Source organism: Tursiops truncatus, chromosome 8, assembly GCF_011762595.2.
Source record: "Tursiops truncatus isolate mTurTru1 chromosome 8, mTurTru1.mat.Y, whole genome shotgun sequence".
Classification (NCBI taxonomy): Eukaryota; Metazoa; Chordata; class Mammalia; order Artiodactyla; family Delphinidae; genus Tursiops; species Tursiops truncatus.
This window is the reverse complement of record NC_047041.1, coordinates 86,249,703-86,272,360: the sequence shown is the minus strand read 5'-3', so window position 1 is coordinate 86,272,360 and position 22,658 is coordinate 86,249,703. Positions and strand designations below refer to the sequence as shown.

Sequence of the window (22,658 nt, the reverse complement as noted above, 5' to 3'; positions counted from 1 at the left end):
AATGAAGAAACACAGACACAAGGACACAGTATGCTCATTTCCTGAATAGAAGCATCCTCGCCGTCTCTAACTCTATCCAGCAGTAAGCGCTGAAGTTTGCAGGCCTGGTCCTGGCAGAAGACGAGAAAGAGCCCCCTCTCTGCCAGTGCTTCGGTCTGAAGGGATTCTTACTGCCCATGGACACCTGGTTGAAGACCTGCCATCCACATGTCCACCAAGTTTCAGGCTGCCCATTGCACTAGGACTTTGAACCCTATCCTGAGGTCTCTAAAACCTGCCTAGACCTTACTAGCCACTCTCACTAGATGCAGTCACTTTGCCTTCATCCAGCTCCCTCTGAGGCTGGAAAGCAGGTTCAAATTAGACAAATCCCTTTGCTGAGCTAAAATCCCAGCGAGACCATCATACCATCCTCCCCGCTCCCTCACCCAGCCCGAGCAACCCTCACACGCCCACCTCCCTGCCCTCTACGTGTTCACTCCGTAAACACTCACTGAGTGCTTAATGTGAATTAGACACCGGGAACACAAGGATGAAAAGAAGCAAAATCTGTGCCCACGAGGTTTCATAACTTCAGGGAGAAGACGGAAGTAAATGAGTGATTTCATTATCATGCTCCATGCTCCCCAACAGAGGGATGCAAAAAGGGCTAAAGGAGCACAGAGGGTAAAGTGCTGAAGCTTAACTTAGCCTCAGCTGAGTGTGGCCACTCTCCAGAAAACCCTACTCACCTCCCCACTCATCACCCCACTCAGGACCCACCTTTTATCAGCAACGCAGACAGACTACGGCTTGTATGTTGAACTTCCAGACTCTCTGACGAGGGCTGACTCCTGTGACCAAGTTAGTCCTTTCTCCCAGATAGGGTCCAACCCACCACCTTCTTACTCCTCTCCCTTCCCCACGGTCCCCATACACCTTTCGGCCGTAATATCCAACAGTATGGAACTAGAGATATAGAAATTTATCCTTAAGTGAAAAGTTTTTTATTTTCCTTTAAGTTCTTTTTCATACACTGAAATTTTTCTCTATTGTGGAGCATGATTTCCTTCATCAGTCATTTGTTATTAACCGAAACAGCAACAAGAAATAAGTTTCTAGCTAGCCAATAAACATATGAGGCCAACACAATAATTATTCATTTACAATACACTTAAAAATATAAAAATATACTTATAAATGTCTTCACTTAGAAACTGACTTATTAACAGCAGCTATCATTGTTAGATTAATTCCTTAGGCAATCAGTTAAATGCTGAAATATAAAAGCAAGAAACGAAGAATAATAATAATTTCATATCTGCAATGCCAAAATATGATACTCAAGACCTTTTAAAACATTTTGGGGGTATCACTGTCTCTCTATACTGCAAGGTGGCCAGTACATCTCTGGATCAAAATGTCAGAGGAATAGTCTCCTGCAATCATTCAGATATATTCCATTCTTTCCACAAAAGTTTATTAAAGTCTAGGCACTGTGTAGGTGCTGAGGATACAAGGATGCAGACTTGTATGAAATCACAGAGAAATGAGATAGACACATCAACTGATCATTGTAGTAAAATGTAGTAAGTACACATACACATGGTATAGTTAGAAGGTGACAGGAACAGAGAAGGAACACCTAACCCAGCCCAGGTTGGAAGGCACTGGGAAGGATTCAGAGGAGGCTTTCTGGAAGAGGTGCTGTCTAAGCAGAATCTTCAAGGGTAATATTATTTAACAAGGTTGAGGGAAGACGAGCTTTGCAGACAAAAGCAGGTCTCATGAACAGGCCAAGTCAGAAACACACAGAATTTCACATACGTGTATCTGCGAGTAGTTCAGTGTTGTCAGAGCAGAAAATGTCAGGTAGAGAGTGGCAAGAGACGAAGATGGTGCCAGATCATGGCAGGTCTTATATGCTACTTTTCCCAGAGATGACGAAAAGTTGCTGAAGGATTTTTTGAAAGCAGGTAGATACTTGGTATCTGTGCATTTCAAATAAATTCCTTCCTTCATTCAAATGTTAACTGAGCACCTACAATGAGACACAGGCGTGCAGAGAACAGGAGGAGACCCTGCCCTCTTGGAGGGTACATCAAGAAAGATCACTCTGAAGGCTGAACAGAGGGTAGATTGGGAGTCAGGAGACTAGTCGGGAGCCTGCTGAAGCAGTCCAGACAAGATAATGAGAACAGGGCATTGAGAGCAGATATTTTAAAATATTAGAAAGTGAAATTAACAGCACTTGATGACTGATCTGGATATGGAAGGGAAGCTCAGTTTTTAACATGTTGATTTGAATGTACCTCAAGGAATCCAGATAGAATTGTCAACAGGCAATTGAACCCACAAACCTGAAGCTAAGCAAAAGGTCTGAAGCTGGAGATACAGATTTGGAGACATAAGCACAAAAGGTAGTAACATATAGATGAAAACAGATCCAAGTATGCAAGCGGGAAGAGGTGTAGGTTTAGCATGGAACCCTGAGGAATACCAACTCCTAAGGGAAGCATGGAGGGAAAACCCCCAAAGGAGGCAGGGAAAGAACACTCAGAGAAATACACAAAGAATCTGAGAAGAGCTGGGAAGAGAGAACCAGTGGACCATGTGTGTCAGGGAAAATCAATGGTAAAAAACACAGTAGACAGTCCCATTAAAATAAAGGCTGAAAATTGTCCATTGGGATGATTGGCAATGATAAAGTACCTTTATTCTGAATATGTCCAGGCAGGTGATTAGACCAAGGGCATTTTGCAATGAACTGAATGAGGAGTGAGGGGAAAGGAAGCAGAGTCAACTAGAGGAGTCGAGTCTGTTGGGTTTCTGAAGTCTGTATGAAAAGGGAGAAAAAAGACTAGACAATAGCCAAGGGGGGTCCGAGGTAAAGGGAAGGTTGTTTTTTCTTTAGTTTTCTTTCATTTTGTTAAGGATGGGAGAGACTTAAACATGTTTACACGTTGAGGGCAATGAACCAATAGAGAAGGAAAGAGACAAGGACCCTAACCATCTTATTATACCAGAAAATCACTCCCTATAGCGAGGAAAGTTTCCTGATTATTTGTTCATTCAATACTTATTGCATGTCTCCTATACGCAAAGCACTGAATTCGGCACTAGTTGCGACTTTTTTGCATTTTAATTAAATAACCTTATAGAGACACACACGAGTGAATGTAGGGTCTTGTAAGACAAGGGGCATATACGTAATTCAAAGTGAACCCTGATGTACACTGCAGTTCAGAACACATCACTGTGATCTTCAAAATGACAACTTTTCAAATACTGTAAAGCTGCAGTTCTATTTATGCATTTCAGCTGTTGGCTACTGTGGCGTACTTTGGGAATTCTCTTCTTTCAAGTTAGGTTCATTTTGAGGTTCTAAGATATAAGGCTCCAAGTTTTTTAGATTGCAAACTGAACTTCTGACTTATTTCAAAGAGCAGAATTCGTGCAATGGAACACCAAATCCCCTGCGACGAAACAGAAAACAACTGTGAATTAAGTTATTAACTTGTTATTTTTGCCTAAGGAGCTGAGAGAAACACGTGGATTTCAGGCGTCTAATTTCAAATCTAATTGAAATCTTTTTGTAGCCTCTGAGGGAACAGAATTTGTACACTATTAGAAAATTGCTAGTTTTCTTAAAATTGCTCACATGATTTATTGTAAGAGGGACACTATTACAGAAGGAATCATTTTCATTCACAGTACCATGTAGGCAAATTAAAGGAAATAGAACTAATGCTCAAATCAATAATAGTAGCATTTAGCTGTAGGTTATCTTACACAGTAATATGATAAATAAACTGTCTATATAGGTGAAAAATTTTAGAGTCCCTTTTTTTTTTTTTTTTTTTTTTGGCAGTATGCGGGCCTCTCACTGCTGTGGCCTCTCCCGTTGCGGAGCACAGGCTCTGGACGCGCAGGCTCAGCGGCCATGGCTCACGGGCCATGTGGGATCCTCCCGGACCGGGGCACGAACCCGTGTCCCCTGCATCGGCAGGTGGACTCTCAACCACTGTGCCACCAGGGAAGCCCTAGAGTCCCATTTTGAATTGGAAAAACAGGCAATCTCCCATTAAAATACTACAAAAGTTTCTTCAATGACCTCTTCTATATTTTGGGAAGTAGGACAAGAACTCACAATTTTTCATCTTCTTAATGTGAATTCTTTTTGTTCAGTAAAGTTGTTCAAAACTTCCAAAATTCAGCAAAATAGAGTAACTACGGCAAGAAGTTATTCACAAAGGGAAAGTGGAAGGCTCTTGAAAAACGTTTGACTGTAAGGAGGAAATGCACATGTATAAAAGCAGCGATAAAATTAGGAAAAAAATTAAATAGGTCCAGTCCATATGAGGAAGTTACGGATTCTCATTAGGCAATTAAGAGGAAGTCAGGACATCCAGGATAAGTTTCCTCTTTTGAGATTGACATCACAGAAAGCAACTACCATCTCTCACCCAAAACAGCCCGTTGCATGTGCTGGAAATTGGTGATTATGTTCTTTTACCTACATTGGGTATTTTAAAATAAGATTAATACTATTAAACCAAGGCAGAGTTGGTGTGGTATTGTGACTCTAGACATTCTGAAACATTTCTCTAACAAATAGTGGTTAGAAGTTAAAATCCCACCCAAAATATTACTCTGGATCTTTAAAAAGCAGCAAATTATTCATCTATGTCTCATTTTTGCCAACACAAAAATTGTTCATATCATTTTGATTCGAACACTGAAAAATGTTCACATTCTCTGGGAAGAAATTTATACTCCTTTTAAAGATACAACCATACACAGGGTTTTAACTAGCATTTTACTGGCTATATGATTGATTCCAGAAATCATTCTTTTTTTTTAACCCATCAACTAAAACCATTTTGTAACAATTTCTATAATGGCACTAGGTGCCACTGACCACTGACTGGTCCAATAATTTGTATGGTCACAACTGAAGTCAAGAACATGAACAAGTCTTTAAAAGAAACTGATTCCTGCTAGAAATCACCTTGTAATTATAGTTTCTTAATACTCAGGGAAAGCAATCTATAATTCAAAAAGCACGTTGAAAAGTGGCTATCTCCGCAAGTTTATCTGGTAAACAATTTGGGGTTTAATATAAGTCTGCAAGCATCCTAGATAGACTTCTGTGATGTCAGTGAACAAAAGTTCTATGAGAAAAGGGCAATTTAAAATTGAAATGTGTGGATTACTTCTGATTCAATGACTGCTTCCATAACATCAAGTGACAAGACTAGTACCCAAACAACTAAATAATCACGAACCACCCTAGTGTTTTTATTAGGAAGCAATAATAAAGAGCCCTTAACAACTTCTTGTGCCCCATCCCCTTTCATGCTAGAGTAATAAAGGTGATAAAGGTCACTACCCAGCACCATCAGCAGCCTTGGTTGGCACATGCTTGTTAAGTATATGTAGATGAGTTGCAAATGATGGTGAAAGATGGCTTTCAAGTTGTGCATTTGGGGGCGTTAACATGTGGCAGATTCCATTCTCCTGTGCTGGTGAAGCGCATGTCTAGATGACATTTCCCAGCCTCCCCAGTGACCAGTAGGAACATGTGACTAAGTGGTTGCCAATGGAATGTGAGCAGAGATGAAGAGCCCTGAGTCCTAAGCCCTGGGGGAACTTGCTGCTCCCACATTCTCATCCCTTGCCCCTGCAGGTAGGACAGTGACCTGACTTGGAATATGCACATGAGGACAATGTCCTGAGGTTCAGTGGAGATCCAGAGAGAAGGAACCTGGGCCCTGGTAACCCCAGGGCACAGAAGCACCTGCTCATTTTAAAGGCTCTCTACAGACTGCCACGTGAGAGAAATAAACTTCTGTCTCCTTTCAGCCACTGATTTATTGTTGGGATTGCCTACTATAGCAGCCTGGCCTTACCTTAACTAATGAAAAATGTTTTTAGGACCTTGGAAACAATAATAAAAAGAAAAGTGGCCAGTGCAGACTAAAAGAGATAAGAAAACTTTCCATCCTTTCTCTTGCGGAGTCCCCAAGTAGCACTGTCCCTGTAGCATGGCGAACATCATGACACAAACATAGTTTCCACGTAAAAACATAATTGCTCTCTCTGTGTGTTTAAAAGGGATTATACACATTAGAGAGAGATGGCAGTGAGAGGGACCCAATTAAGCAACCTGAACTGTAAATCTTCCCAAATCTCAGAAAAATACAGAAGCACAAGGGTGTAGTGGCATTACTCTGAAAGGACTAGTTACAAAATCAAGGCAATTTCAAGAGGATTGAATTCCCTATGGAGTACCTCTTCCCTTTGTTCCCCTGCTCCTTTTCCAGTGGGCCTTGGCTTCACTCCAGACGTAAGAGGCTGGGCCACGGAAGGAATGTAAGAAGGAACACTCATGCTCCTGTCCTGCTCCACCTCTCCTGGAAGCAGCAGCAAATCTGTCGAATACAAAATATTTCACTTGATCCCTTCACCAAGTCCACAATTGACCTAAGTCACCTAAAAGTCTATGATAGTCAAAAAAATGAGCAAACATGCTCAAGTGAAGCAGGTCCATTTCACATTGCCTGTCCTCACTTGGGAACTTGACTCAGGGATTCTCCTTTCTATAAAATAGAAGTCGTCAGTGCGTTGGCTTTTATTTTATAGTTGCAATGTTACAATCCATCCAAAAGGTCTGGGAGAAATGTTGTTTTCGGAATAACTTGATCACGCCTCTCACCCTCAACCCAATTCTACTTCTACAGGAAAGTAAGTCAAGAAGATGCTACTTTTGCCTCATTTTGCCATATTTTCCTGAGGGGGTGAAGAGAAAGAAAATGGAGTGCTGATTTCATCCTGTAACAATATGGCAATATTTCAAAAAAACATATTAAAAAACAATGATGCCAGAAGGAAGGAACTTTAACTTCCAGCAGAAAAATGAAATACTCTGTCATACTCAGAACGCATGGCCCACTTCTCAACGCATGCAAACAACAACAACAATGTGTTTCCGGCTTGTTTAACACAATCACAAGAATTCAAAAGCCAATCTTGGTTTTCTGATCGACCATTAGAAGTGGATGTGTTTCCTTATTTTTGCACGTGTGACAGAACATCGATGCATCACAAACAACTGATGACCTTCCGCAGCTTTCTCTGAAGACAAAAACAAACAGAAGCACAACAGGATCCCTCCTCCGTCTAAGTTTTCGCAGGACCAGAAGGGCTGTGACCAATAACTTGCAGCTGGCGCAAGATGCTGCTGCCTGCTATTCAATGATGATCCTAATTAAAACACTAATTAAGTTCTCAGTGGAAGTGATTAATTAACAGGCATGCCTTGGTTGTTGCCAAGGGCAGCATGTATGGGGAGATAACTGAGCAGGTATTGATATTCAAAAACTGAAACTTATTTGAAATACGTCTCTCACCACTACAGCTATCACCTCCACAAAAGACATGATTACAAAATTCTTAAGACTTCAGCAACAGGGAACATGGCAAACAGCCTAGAAACTGAGCACGTGGGCAGGGGGATGGTGAAGAAGGAAGTTCTACTATGATTAATTATTGAAATCATAGAATATGACCTGATTAATTAGGAGAAATAAAAACAATAATAATAGCCGGCATTTTACATGCATTAACTCCGCCAATCCTCTCAACAACTCTGTTATTTCCTCTTTTAGAGGCAATGAGCTCTAACACTGAGAGTCACCCCAGCCACCTCACTCACGGCGCCACAGCTGCAGTCTGTCTGCGGAGCCCGTGCTCCTAGCTCATGATGCCACATCATGAACTTACTTTTAAGTAAGCACTTTCACCACATATATTATTTAAAATCTATCAGATTGTACCTCCAAACTCAGGGCCAAGAAATGTCACTACGATAGCACATTAGCGTGATTAGTAAGTGTTCAGGGCATTTTACAATTTTATAACCAGAAGTAATATTTTTTAATATATATTTCTTTTTTAAATTTTCTAAAATTAACTAATTTATTTATTTTGGCTGCGTTGGGTCTTTGCTGCCGCGTGTGGGCTTTCTCTAATTGCGGGGAGCGGGGGCTACTCTTCATTGAGAGCCCAGGCTTCTCATTGTGGTGGCTTCTGTTGCGGAGCACGGGCTCTAGGCGCGTGGGCTTCAGTAATTGCAGCACGTGGGCTCAGTAGTTGTGGCGCACGGGCTTAGTTGCCCCACGGCATGTGAGATCTTCCCGGACCAGGGATTGAACCCGTGTCCCCTGAACTGGCAGGCAGATTCTTAACCACTGCGCCACCAGGGAAGTCCCAGAGAAGTAATATTTTTAAATTCAATAAGGTTGGTGGAAAAACTGGCTTTCTAAAGTATTCCTTTATGAGTCCAAAGCTAACCTCCCTCACTGGTTAGGGGCCTGCCAACAAGACAGGCAAGAAGAGAAAGGTTCAAGCCTCTTAATGTGAAAACCAATATCTACCATCCCCATTGGCTGCCAGTGCAGACATCCCTTTGAGTGTGAAATCACAATCAATTCTGCTTTCAGAACTATTTAAAATCTGATGGACAGTACTGTGCACCAAGAGGGACAACTCTGTAATTCCTTTGCTGAAACTCTTCACATCCTTCATATGTTTGCGAAGAAGGTAGGGTTTTCAACAAAAATGGTTTATTTCATAAGAATTCCACTGCCATGGGTACAATTCTTTCAAAACAATATGACTCAGTATCCACTGCATTTCCCATTCCTGTCATTTGTTTCTCCAGTGTAAAGGTAAAATGCACAAACGCATAGCTGTTGGAGCCTAACATGACACCTTATATATAGTAAATTGTCAGCACATACTTGCAGAAAGGAAATTAATTTCCTGCATCTCAACTTTTAAACTGAACAGCAAGTATGAAGAGTCTACCTATCCACAGGACATTGTGAATGATGCAAAATATGTATAGTCCTTTCCCTCAAAAACTAAATTTTTTTTTACAGGAGTAGGATTTTTATACATAAAATCAGACAATAGTCAACACAAAAATTGAACTGCTTTAACTCTAAATAGGACAGATTTATAAAAGAGTGAAACCAAGATGCACACGAATAGTCTGATAAGACACAGGTTATAAAGAAGACACAAGTTATCTTTTAGCCATTTTATAATCACTGATGGGTTATTTAAATATTCATTCTCTCAGGGGGAAAATGATTGTATTCATTGATGATGGGGAATGGAATTTCTGAAGTTCTCTGCAAAGCTTTCCCAACTGAAATCTTATCTTTAAGACGCTTCATCTGACCTTATTGTTTCCAAAACAATTAGTTTCCTTCTTAGCTAAATACCACCATCTTGACTGATGTGCTTTGTAGAGTTAAGGCACCTCTCGAAAAACGAATCTTGATGTTGGATGGCAAGCCTGGTTGAAAGCATTTCTACCTCTTTCTCAACTACCTGACAAGAACGTCCAACGTTTATAAACTATGTGTTTGTGCCATTTGTCTTTCTGCATTTAGCCAATGACCAGCAAGTCAAAGGCTATAATCATGTAATTTAATACAACATTAAAAAGTAAGCCATCTACCTGACATCTGATAATCTAGACAATAATATTTAGTCTGCCTGTCATATTTATAAAAACTAACCAATCCATTCCTTTGTTGCCATGTAGAAATGGCCAAAATTTCCTGAAATTTTGGGTGTTCCTCAAGACCAAAAAGGATACAGATAAGAAATGCCCTCAGGCCTCCTCTGCACATAGCTTCCAGCTCTGATAGTTTATATCAGGTGGTTCTTTTTCTTAAAATTTTTTGAAGACCCCAAAGAGCTTTTGTTTATGGGAGTGATATCTATCAATATTTACCATATTAGAAATTAAAATTTCAAATATTTGCTTATTGAATCATTAAAATAATACTATCATATATTAAAATAAATATTTTTATTTAAAAAACCTCTTTTCCAAAAACAAAGAAAATAGAAGAGAAGCATTGTTTTACATTGTCTGAATCTTTTAAATGTCTGTCTTAAATAGAAGAACGCTGGATTCTATATTTGCTTCTGCATTGAATTTTTGGAATATGCTGTTTCAGTTGATGAAAATGAAGAAACTCTAGTCTCACACAGATATGTAGCTGGAAAGGGGAGGACTATTTTAATACTCTTTTTATATAACTGGGGATATTATTCTTTGATACACACTAGATATTGACAAATGATAAAGTTTTTAAAAATAATTTCAATGTGCAATATGAAACCCTTTCAGTAAATTTTTCATACTCTTATGTTAAAATCCATTGGTCTATCTTACATGTTGAATGGATTGCGCTCCTGTGCATGATTTTGTAACATCATATATTGGTTATTTGGAAAATGGTGGTTCACTGTGTTATGCAGATCTTTCAAATGTTGACATATTTCATTATGCAATATAAAAATCACATTAGTTAACATTACCAATTTTATCAGAAAAGGCTTTAAATATTGGGAAGCTCTCAAGCTCACAGTACTGGATGTAAGTTTTCCAAAAATCCAATTTTCACTTGACCCATTGCCAATTTTATCATTGGCAATGAATACTGTCAGCTGTTGTCTTGTAGAGACGGGCTCACTTCATTCCTTTTTGAGAACTATACTTTGTCAGTCATTCTTTCAAGTAAAAACGTTGACCCATGAAAGAAAAAACGAAACAAAACAAGTTCAGCACACCCCTCAATTGCACAAGTGTTTTTTCATGAAAAAGTGTTTTTCATTTTTTCCATGAAAAAATTTTCATGTATTTCATGTATATGTGAAATCCAACTGTTGTATTTCAGTATGCAGCAGACGAGGTGTACTCAAGCCTCAAGGTTTAATAAAATTAATAATTTTTACCACTTCATCAAGGACATTTGCAATGGAAACTGGCATTTGCTTTAATTACAAATTCAGGACAGTGAAGATTACAGTGACTACTAGTATAGTTTGGTGCTTCTACCTAGATTCACACTAAGTTACTAGCATCTTTACCCATCATTGCTTTTGCAACATCAGTGCAAACGTCAACTTACTTGACCTTCAGACCTTGGGGTTTTCCAAGGAGCTCCCAGACCACATTTAATATGAGTCTGACCCTCCCACCAAGAACATTAGAAAAGCTGAATAAATGATAAAAAATCAACTACTTAAAGGCATTAGAGAGCTACCAGGGAAGTCCAGAACTTGAGGGGCCAAGATCCTGGAGAGAAGGAAAGTAGTGAAAGTGAATCTAAGAGTCTAAGCTGTTTTTCAACTTATGTCATTTACTGATTTGTAAGCAGAGGCTGAAAAACCAAGAAGTGAAGAAGAAATAGATTAAGAGGCTGAGAAGCTTAGCAGAACTACCAGCAGGTTCACAGTGCTGTGAAGATAAAAAATAGAGTTTGGGATCTCCAAGAAGGAGGGGCTGTGATTTACCTTGAAGGGCTACACCCTAGCAGTAAGCAAGAACTAGAAGTAGAGCAGCCCTCATAAAGCCTGAAACCCAGTTACCAAATCAGCTCAATCCCACATTGGATTAAGATAACCTATGACTACTCTAACTTCTAACAAAATGTTGAAGAGAAGCTTTTCTAAAACAAGATTAAGATAATCATCCAGAGCCTATGTAATATTTTATATACAATGTTCAGCATTCAAACAAAAATTACCAGGTATACAAAGACACCAGATCAAAAGGGAAAATAATATAAATGGACTCACAGGACACCTCAGTTATTGGAATTATGAGACAGGAACTTTAAAATAATTAATATATTCCAATAAATATATTACAAAAATGGAAAATTTTGGCAGGGAACTAAAATCTATAAAAATAGATATTCCAGACCTCTTGAAAACTATAATAACTGAAATATTGATGGCTTTAACATCATATTTGATACAATTCAAGAAAGTATTACTGAACTAGAACATAGATAGTAGAACATATTTGGACTGAAGAAAGAAAGGAAATAAAAAAGGATGGAAAATGCAGGAAAGAGCGTAAATGACATGTGGGACATGATGAAAAGTCTGGGCACAGGTAATATTTGAAGACATAAGAACTGAGAATTTCCTAACATTTACAAGAATCTACAAACCCCAAACAGAACAAATACAAAGTTAACAATGCCAGGGCATAGTGAAATTACTGACAAACAAAAACAAAGAGAAAATCATAAAAGTAGTCAAATGAGGTAAAAAACATATTACCTTCCAATGTGCAACCATCAGATTGACACTTGGTCTTTCGACAGTTTTCAACAGAGGAAAAATTAACACCATAACAGAATAGAATAACGTCTTAAAAATTCTGAAAAAAAAATAATTACAAACCTAGAATTCTCAACCCAGCAAAAATAAGGGCAATGAAACAATAATATGATAATACTCAATTACTCCAAAATAGGCAAAAAATGAGTGAAGCACATATAACTGGCCGGACAAATAGAGAACAAAATAGTAAGATAAGAGATTTAAAGCCAAATATATCAGCAGCTACATTAAATGTAAATGGATTAAACTCACCAATTAAAAGATGAAGTTTTATTTGTGTGTGTATGTGTGTGTGTGTACATGCATATGAATAAACCATATGCCACTTTCAAGAGACACATTAATGAAAACTTACTTTGGGAAAAAAAATAACTGCAAAATAAATAAAAGTGGAAATGTAAACAGAGGAAGATTACTGCCCATCCAAGGGGAAGGTCAGGAAGGTCAGGGAAGAGTTACTTCATGGGCGGAGTTGGCATTTGACGGTGATAATAAATCATATCCCTCTACTTTAAATACAGAAATAAAAGAAAAATCCATACAGGAGTCAAAAAGATGGGGATCAAAATATGAGCTTTATAACTAATAGAGCTGACTTTGAAAATAGAGCTTGTCCTGCAGTCACAATTTGCCCTCTTACTTATCAAACTTTCCTTCCAAGTCTAGACCTTGGACTACCCCACCTGACAGGGAGTCTGCACAGATGACATGAATCCAGCCAGGTATAAGGAGATCCTCTTCATATCCCTAGAGCCCTTAGAGTAGGGGCTCAGAGAGTGATACCTCCAGACATCTGTCTAGAGATGGTTCTCAGCTTCAAATGCATGTTAGAGTCACCTGGGAAGCTTTAAATACTGCCAATGCCCACGACAAACACCAGACTACTGGGAAAGGATCTCCAAAGGCAGGATCCAGGTATTGTCGTTTTTCTTTAAGCTCCTCAAGTGATTCCAATGTATCTCTCAGGTTGAAAACCACCATGTAAGGCAGACCTGGGCCCCTTTTAAAGTGTGTCTACTATAAGAAAGGTGACACAGGCACAGAAGAGAGGACATACACCTTCCAAACAGCATGAACCCAGAAGAAGAAACAAAATGTCTCATCCATACACATCAGTTTTTTTCCCTAATCTCTCCAATTAGATAATGCCTTCCTTTACCCTTGGGGAGAAATAAATAGAGGAATTATTGAAAGGGTGGAATTATCATCCCAATTCTGTTTCCTTCTCAGGAATGGAGTGGAAGCATTTGCCTTTGTGGTTGATATGGCTTTCAAGTTTGAATTTAATAGATGGATAAGTTTGCACATTAAAAAAAAAAATTGGAGGAACAGCGATAGAGGAACATTTTGAAGCAAGGATTTTTCCCTCTCAATGATCTTTTAGTGATCTTCGAAGCAATGAAAGAATGATTTTTAACAGTCCCAAGTGGAAAGTAAATGAAATGCCTAAACTCTCTGTTGGCTGAAATATGCCATCTTCTCCTAGCTCAGGACCTTTACACACACTGTTCTTATGCTGTTCCTATACTCGTACCCACCCCTCACCCAGTTAATAATTACTCATCCTTTAGATCTCAGGCTCTCAGCACTTTCTCTGATCCATGGACAAATTAAATTCCCCTGCCATATGCTCTCATGAGATCTAGAGCATATGTGATTATATATTTGTGATATGTCTGATTCTTCCAATAAACTATGAATTTCCAAGGACAGGAACCAGATCTGTTTTATTCTTTATTTTATTCCAGGATCCAGTCACAGTTGTTAAATATCTTTGAATAAGAGTCCAGGTCATTCATAGTCTACATAAAGCCTTAAAGTTGCAGATAAGGAAAGAATTTTTTTAAAAAAGAGGGAGAGACAGAGAAAGTGATGCCTTCATTAGAACTGGGAGTACTGGAGAGATTGAAAATGAAAATCAAATAAGGCTGCCAATCTTTGAGCAGGAATCAGTTGCCCATTTTCATCCAACACAATCAACCATAGCATAAGTATACCCACTGGTCAAGAAACTTGTATAAGACAGTATAATTCTGAAAACTAGGCCTCAAAAAATCTCTTTGACCTTCTGCACTCATCCAGAGAACATGCTGGTCCAACTGAGGGGGTAAAAAATAAAGACGACCAGAAGATTCTTCCTACTCCAATGGCCAAAGCATAATAACTAATACCTATTCCAAACAATAATCTTTCCGGGTAACAGTCTGGAGCATGACAGTAACTAACCATCAGGTTAACTATCTTATCTCAAAGGAGGAAAAAATCGTTAATGTGACATCAAATAAACACAGGGCACCAAACTCTGTGGCCAAGGTTCCCTCCAACAACTGGTCAATAGCACGGCACTGAGTTGTCTGCTTGGAAAAACTGTCTCCACCTGGGCTGCCAAAACAATAAGCCAAATATCAGGACAGAAACAAGCGCCTGAATCTTGGAGAATATTTATGAAAATGAAAAAGGTGAACAAATAAAGTTCGCAACTCACTTCCTTGTTGCCCCAAGCAAATCTGTTGCTTAAACAATAACAACAGAATCTAATCAGTAAACCCCTCAGCTGCCAAAATTATACAAGCAACTTGCCTGTTTAAAATGTCACGTTTCCCATCTGATATAAATATTCGCCTTCTGCTCCCATTCCTTAAGTGTCATACAAATCAGACACAATCTAAAATTCACCCTGGCACAACTATTTCTTTTTTCTTTCCTTTCAAATGACCCAGATTGTGCATTATGAAAATTGTGAAGCTTGGTGGTCTTTTTGGTAATTGGAATAGATCACTGAAGTCTAGGTTGCTTTTTAGCCTTGGCTTTTCACATTATTTTACACCTGGGAAGGTCCTGACTAGCTCATCCAAGTCCACTGAGACTTGGTTCAGCCTCAGTAAGCTTTTATACACACAAATGCAAAACTACCTGTTACCTCATTTCCAGAAAAATCATACTAGTGAGACATTTCTTTGCAATTTTTTAAACAACAGAAACAGATCTGGTAAAAAAAAAAAAAAAAAAAACTTAAAAGATGGTTAAAGAGGGACTTCCCTGGTGGTACAGTGGTTGAGAATTCATCTGCCAACGCAGAGGACACAGGTTTGATCCCTGGTCAGGGAAGATCACACATGCTGCAGAGCAACTAAGCCTGTGTGCCACAACTACTGACCCTGCGCTCTAGAGCCCATGAGCCGCAACTACTGAGCCTGCACTCTAGAGCCCATGAGCCGCAACTACTGAGCCTGCACTCTAGAGCCCATGAGCTACAACTACTGAGCCTGCCCGCTGCAACTACTGAAGCCTGTGCGCTCTCGGGCCTGGGTGCCACAACTACTGAGCCTGCGTGCTGCAACTACTGGAGCCTGCACACCTAGAGCCCATGCTGCACAACAAGGGAAGCCACCGCAATGAGAAGCACATGCACCACAGCGAAGAGTAGCCCCCCGTGCACCTCAACTAGAGAAAGACCCAACGCAGCCAAAAAAAAAAAAAAAGTTTAAAGAAAACAATGTGAAAATAATGGAAAAGGTAAGAAGACTAATTTAAAATATTGATACAACCAAAATCAAATTCGCTGGCTATGCAGGATTATGTCAGTATACAGACCTTCTCATTACTGGCAGAAAGCAAGAAGTTTAAACCATCACAAAAATGTTCAACCTGTGCACTTTTGTGCCCTCCTATGAAATTAATTTTATGTTGCAAAGGTATACGTGCAGACTCCAAGTATCACCCACAGATGAACCATATCAGAATCCCCTGGGGTAGTGGTTAAAGATGCAGATCACTAGATGCCACAAAAGACCTTCTGAATTAGACTCTTTCTTAGGAACAGGACCCAGGAATCTGTTCCCTTTCCCCAAATCACCCAAAACCCAGAAAGAGTGGGCTTGCTCCACAAATTTGGCTTCCTCATAAATCCTCAGCAATCCCTTCTAATCCAATCAGAGCCTCTAAACTGCTCTAATAAAGAAATTCAGAGCTGCCTAAGGCATTAAAGTTAAGAGAACCTCTGTGATTCTGTTAGATCTCTGATCTCCCTTGAACCAAGCAAGTACGGAAAAAAATGTGCGAAGTCTACTGGTTAATAGAGTGCTTGAGTAACAGTGCCTTCAACAGAGTAGTGTGATGTTTGGAAGCAGTATAAAAATGTTAATTGCTTCCAATTACCAAAGTCTCTCAAATTCAGGCAGAGAAGCCAAAGCAGAGGCTTATACGGTCAGTTCACAGACAGTGGCCATCCCCCAAGCAACTACACCCTGCACTTTAACTCCTGTGTGATTATAAAGAAGCCCCCTTCCCCAACAATAATGACCATAGTCGCTGTTTATGACCACCTAAGGACTGTAAACACAATCAAACACCAACAACCAAAACCCCATGGAAACTGCCCCTTCCCTAACATTCAACTAATTTTGAGATATTCTTACACATTAAATTAGGAATGAGAGTTTTCAAAACAAGTAACTCAAATTTTGAACATATTTCAAAGCCCCTTTGAGCAACAAAGGATACCTAGTCTTACACAGAAACGTTAACCAAGAAAGGAAAAGGCCTCATCTACATAAACCTCAGAGAAAGCCCCAGAAAAAACATTCACACTATATCTTTAGTTTTAATTGTTTGGTTTACATATTAATAAATATTTATAAAAGCAAAGATTTTGATTTTATTTTTTTGTTTATTTTATGATCAATTCTCATAATTTTTATGATTTTTATGATCAACTGATATTTTAAGTAGCACTCAAAAATAATCTCAATTTACAACATGGTGCTTCTAAGAAATAAGGGTTTGACTTAAATGACTCTGAGACAATTATCCAAAAATCAATCACATGGTAAATGGGGGTGGGGGGTGGGAGGAAGAACACCTTTCCTTCATTTAAGACCAAAGACATTACAACCTTCAACAAGTTTTGTATGACCTTTCAGCTGAAATCTTTATTATCAAAAAAGAGACTGCAGGACTCCAGTTTCTCCTATCTTAGGGAAAGCAGAGGTAAGGATTGCCCCCCAAAAAAAGAAAGAAAGAAAAGAAAAGCTGTCTAAAGTCTTATTTGTAGAGAAAAAGGTCAAGCAGTGGTAGAAAGGAAACAGAAAGCATACTCTTACTCATTTGGGGCTTAATCTCTTCATCCAAGTCCAAATCTTCTAAATCAAGGAAGTTGTCTACCTAGAAAAGGATTAACATCATCTTTATGCAAATTAGACTTAGAGAAAAATATGCAATTAAGAATCAGTGAATCCACTTCCACAACACTCAAGTGAGCAAATGAATCTCCTTTTCTCATTAACTTTTGAGTCCCAGATAGAGATCTTTGTGTTCACTGTGCTTTCCCAGAGACATCTGAAAGAAGCACTAAATCTGGAAGTTGGCCGGGATTTCACAGGCACCACAGTAAGATCTCTATACTGAAAGGGAAAAAACAGTCTGGGAAGTTTTTGAAAAGTTTTTGTTCCTGATTCTATCCCAGAATATATACCACCATCAAGACAGTCTGAAACAATGTTTCTATTTTTTGGTTTTCTTTTATTGCTTTTGCTCCTCAAGCAAATGATGGTGGTGGGTCTGGCTATTCTCACAACAGTGTGCTTTAAACTCCAAAGAGAGAGTAGAAACTAAAGAAAGCAGGGGAGAAGGTTCATTCAAGACAAAATCATCCTGCCCCAGGTAATCACAAGAGAGGTGAACAGAGCAAAAAATCAAGTGTTCTCTCTTTTGAGCAAATAAAACTGAAAATTACTTCAAAGGTAAAAAGCAGAGCAAATGACCTTTACAGACAGTAGCAGCATTTCAATGTTGCTTTCCACTGCAAGCTGACAATGAGACATTTTAGATTAACAAAATGGTAGCACTTCAGACATGAACGGATTCATCTCAGGTGAATATCAAAGAGTGTGAATAAACAAATGATTTCACCACTGGCACCCGAAGGCAGATCTAGTAAAGGCATGATGTCAAAATGCCTTTTATGCTTATGACCTAAAACATGTACATAACAAAATACCATAAAATTATAAATTTACATCTCATCATTGGAATTCAAAACACAGCCTGGGTCTTTCTTCCCCACTCTCTACCTGCCAGACCATGGCTTGGAGCTTCCATACTTGGAAGTACATAACTACAGTTATTTTTTGACTTCCAAGGGACAGCAAAAATTTATCTTCCATATGATGGTTTCAGTACTAAAACTTGAGAATCTGTTATATTGTCAGGACGAGAGTCACGTTTCTCTATTGAAGCACCCCTTCCATTTGTAAAGCTTTGAGGAAAAAAGATCCAGAACCCAGGCCACCAAGGACAGTTTAAGATAATCAAACACCACTTTTTTTTTTTAAAGCATATAGACAAAATCTGCTGAATTCTCCAAATTTGTATGACAGACAGCAAATGAGTCCTGTGAGGTTTTTATGCTCTTTCTGGGTTTTGGCCATGGAATAAAATCGTATCATGCCTTACCTTCACCTTTCCTGCCCGATTCAGATCACCCTGAAAGGAACTGCCAACTTTTTGGCCTTCATCCATCACTATCTGGAAAAACAAACAAACAAACAAACAACATTGAGGACATATTGATGGGAAGATGAAACAAGTGAAAATAAAGGAGCTGATGTTGTAGCCCTTCAGGCACTAAAATTCCCTTTCCGCTTTCTGTTAATTAGCTATGCGTGACAAACCATGACACCTTAGTGACAGCAGATTCACTAAGTCATAGCAGCCATCAGGGAATAGGTTCCAGGAGGTCTGACTTCTACTTCTGTCTTCTAGACTCATCTACAGTGTAACCTAGGGTAAATTATTTAACCCCAATTTTTTCATGTGTAAAATATGAACACTCCACACCTCATTACCCCAGCCCCCGTCCCATCCCACCCCAATAAGCCGCTGAAGGACAAATCAGAGAATGCTAATACAACATTTTCAAGTTACTAGGAAAAAATACCGTGGAACAATTCTTTGCCTCTCACACACTGGTTAAAGACTCAATAGAAAATGTAATTCCAATTGCCAATGATGGCCAGTAGACAGTGAATCCTCTAGAAAGAAAAGTTCTTGTCCCATAATCACCTCACTGGAAATAAGTTATAGAATTAAAGAATTATAGCCCTTCGCTGTATATAAACACACTTCTAACATGGAGATTTTTCTCCCTTGCATAAAACCATAATCTCATATACAATTCTGTCCACAATATCACAGGGAATACACGATGAGATAGAAAGTAGAAACTCAAATGGCTTAAAAATAGAACAGCTTCCACTAGGATTCCTCGATAGTTAAAAACCATAGCTACAGAGAATGTGAATATAGTCTATGAAGTCTTGAAGATTAGGAAGAGAGCATCTAACATTTATTTATTGACCAAATCTTGGAAGAACCAAGATAACATATTCTACTTTAAGTCTGAAGGACATGAATCCAGGACAGGTAAAAGAAACTCTCATTTACACAGAGAATTACAAAAAGGAACTCTTTTGTCCCAGAGGACAAGCTAAAATATAGACATAATTTCAAGAAAAATCTGTAGATGGCAGATCCTTAAGAGGTTTTTAACAAAACTTGGGGATAATTAAGTTACTATCATAAAAGTTGGCTGTTGAAATCATGAAATGTAATGATGATTTTCAGTAAAGTATCCCAAAGGCACTCCTTCTAAAATTAGGAATCTGAGTTACTGATCCAATAGTTGTCCGATGTTTCTTATATGGTCTCTTTCTTTTTTTTTAATTCATGAAAAAATTTTTTTTCTCTGTTTCTGTAAATGTGCTATGGTATTACCTGTTCCTCTTCTGAACACTGTGACGAAGTACGAAGAAAGATGGCTTTATTGCTAAGATGGTGATCATTTGGTTCATTTCTCTGAGTAAATTTTACTGAAGGAAAATTGTTTTCTGAAGAATTGGTTCCAAAGGCTCCTCTTTTGGTCACATTATCTGAAATGATAAATTACATAATATTAGAAAACACTCACCACATCCAGTCTAGTTTATTTTGTGTTTATTGAGAATCTTTCTTCCAAACAAACAAAAAAAATACTTTTCAAAAAAATCTACAAACTGAATGCTTGAAGCATTAAACACTCTTAACCTATAAAGTTATTTCTAAAAATGCATAGAAAGATAACACTATTTCATTCACTATTCAACAAACATTTATAAGTTTGTATCCAGCACTGTTCTCAGCCATTGTTAAGAGGTCAATAAAGTATTTGCAAGACTCTTGGACATTACCGATCTCATTTTTTTTCTAAATTTGAGGTTTTTTTAAAAAAATATGGAGGCAATGTATGGATGATTTTAGAAAATTTGTAAAAGAAGAAGATTAAAATTAGAATATCACTCATAATCCTACAAGACAGAAAAGCTGCAACAAAATTTTTTCAGTGGCTATTTTTCTCATCTTTTATCTATTCACCCATAAACTTCTAAAAGTCAAATGGAATTGTACTGTACATACCATAGTATAAGTCAACTTGAGAGCAATATTTTTTTCATACTATTGCATATTCTGCATAATTTTAATGATTATAGAGAATTCCACCGTATATATTTAACATAGTTTATTTAACCAATTCCTATTCTCAACTATTTAAAACTATAAACAATGAATACGTTTGTGTTAAATCTTTGCACATTCATGATTATGTCCTTAGGATAAGGAAAGAGTCTAAGATTCATCCTAAATTAAGAGAAAATTATAACATGATGCCATTAACAGAAATGTGGGGGACAAATTCAGGTGAGAGAGAATGAATTAACTTTTGTCCATGCTGCACTTGAGATGCCAGTGGAAACTGTGAGGGAAATGTCCCAGAGGCAGCTGCAAATGTAGGCTAAAATGTGGGAGAGAGATCACAGCAATAGGTAAAGAGCTGGTAGTCGATTACACTGGGGCAGTGGTTTAAGCCATAAAATTATTTTTAATATTAGCAGCAATATTAAAATAAATAAGAGTTAACATTTACTTGAGGGTCAGACTGTCTTTTATTATGCATCTCATAAATCTCATTTAAGCCTCACAACAAGCCTAGAGGTAGGTACTGTTAGTATCCCCATTTTACAGGTGAAGAAACCAAGGCCTACAGAGAGATTAAATAATTTGTTCAAAGTTACACAGCTGGTAAGTAGCAGAGTGGGGATGTGAACCCAGGCCTTCCTAATCCAGCACTCACTGCTGTGCAACTTAGAATAGTACAGTAAATGAAGGGAAAGGGTTCTTAGAGCATAGAAGAATAAAGCAGAAAAAAAAAAGAAATTTTAAAAAGCCCAGAAAGGAGACAAAGAAGAAAAGTTTACAACAGTACCAGAACCCAGGGAGCATGGCACATACTAAAACTAGAACTCCCTTGCTGCAAATGACAATAGCAAAACACAGGAATCTACTTCAAGGATCACTAGAAGAGTGACTAAGGGATTCAAAAGAGGCCAAGTGGCAGAAATCAAGCTACCGTCAGATTAGGGCACCCTGTTCCATCCCCTTACAATACTCCACCATGGAAAGATTCTGGAGACATGGGTTTATTTGTGAACAACCTGGTCAGGTATCTAACTGAAGGGGTTACAAAACAGCCTAACCCACCAAAGTGGCATGTTTCTCTTGAGCCACTGGTTGCATGGCTTCAAAATCAGTAAAGATTCTTCTTGTTCTAATGATCTCGGCCTGGTGCAAGGCAGCCAGAATCCTGTGTTTGCTTCTGAATACCTCATCATTGGTAGAATTAAGACTTGTAGGGGGACTTCCCTGGTGGCACAGTGGCTAAGAATCCGCCTGCCAAAGCAGGAGGCACGGGTTCAGGCCCTGGTCCAGGAAGATCCCACACGCTGCACAGCAACTAAGCCCGTGCGCCACATCTACTGAGCCTGCACCCTAGAGCCTGCGAGCCACAACTACTGAAGCTCACGCGCCTAGAGCCTGTGCCCCGCGACAAGAGAAGCCACTGCAGTGAGAAGCCTGCGCGCCGCAACTAGAGAAAGCCTGCGCGCAGCAACGAAGACCCAATGCAGACAAATAAATAAACAAATAAATGTATTTAAAAAAAAAAAGACTTGTAGGGATATCTATAGGACATTAACACAGAAATACTGTTGGGGAGAAGAGATAAGGTAGCCTAGCCTATAATACAGCATTAGCTCAGTAAGCCAGAGAGGGAAAACACAAATATTTAAATGCACCGCTTTTTCTTTCAAAGGGATTTATTAGCAAACACCACCAGCTCAGGCCAGCTCTCTCTACTGCCTCCTGCACCAGCACCCACGACTCCTAATTAGCTACTACAGGGACGGGTGACCCCTTCCTTGTGCCCCAACAAATCCCTGCAAACTCTGATATGAAGCACTCGCCTTGGCTGCTGGGGTTGGAGGGGCTGAGGGGCTGATTAAGGAAGGTGATGGGAGGGTTACAGGAACACTGCTGGAGTAACCAGCACGATGCCAGGCCACAGAAGTGAGGACAAAATGGTCTTA

At 38.9% G+C, this 22,658-nt stretch overlaps 1 protein-coding gene across 6 annotated transcripts in view; it reads right to left on the bottom strand.

Moving 5' to 3' along the window:
• The window catches only part of IFTAP (intraflagellar transport associated protein), a 97,775-nt gene that overhangs the window by 40,523 nt on the left and 34,594 nt on the right, over positions 1-22,658 (bottom strand). For 4 of the 6 annotated variants that reach the window (XM_073808788.1, XM_073808789.1, XM_073808787.1 and 1 more), the window contains 3 exons: positions 19,975-20,129; positions 18,655-18,726; positions 17,304-17,364 (listed from right to left, as the gene is read on the bottom strand). In XM_073808788.1, the coding sequence (XP_073664889.1) occupies positions 17,304-17,364; positions 18,655-18,726; positions 19,975-20,129 (288 nt within the window). Of the gene's footprint in view, positions 1-6,273; positions 6,414-17,297; positions 17,365-18,654; positions 18,727-19,974; positions 20,130-22,658 lie in introns of all 6 variants that reach the window. The other 2 variants (XM_073808791.1, XM_019948371.3) reach the window with 2 other exon arrangements.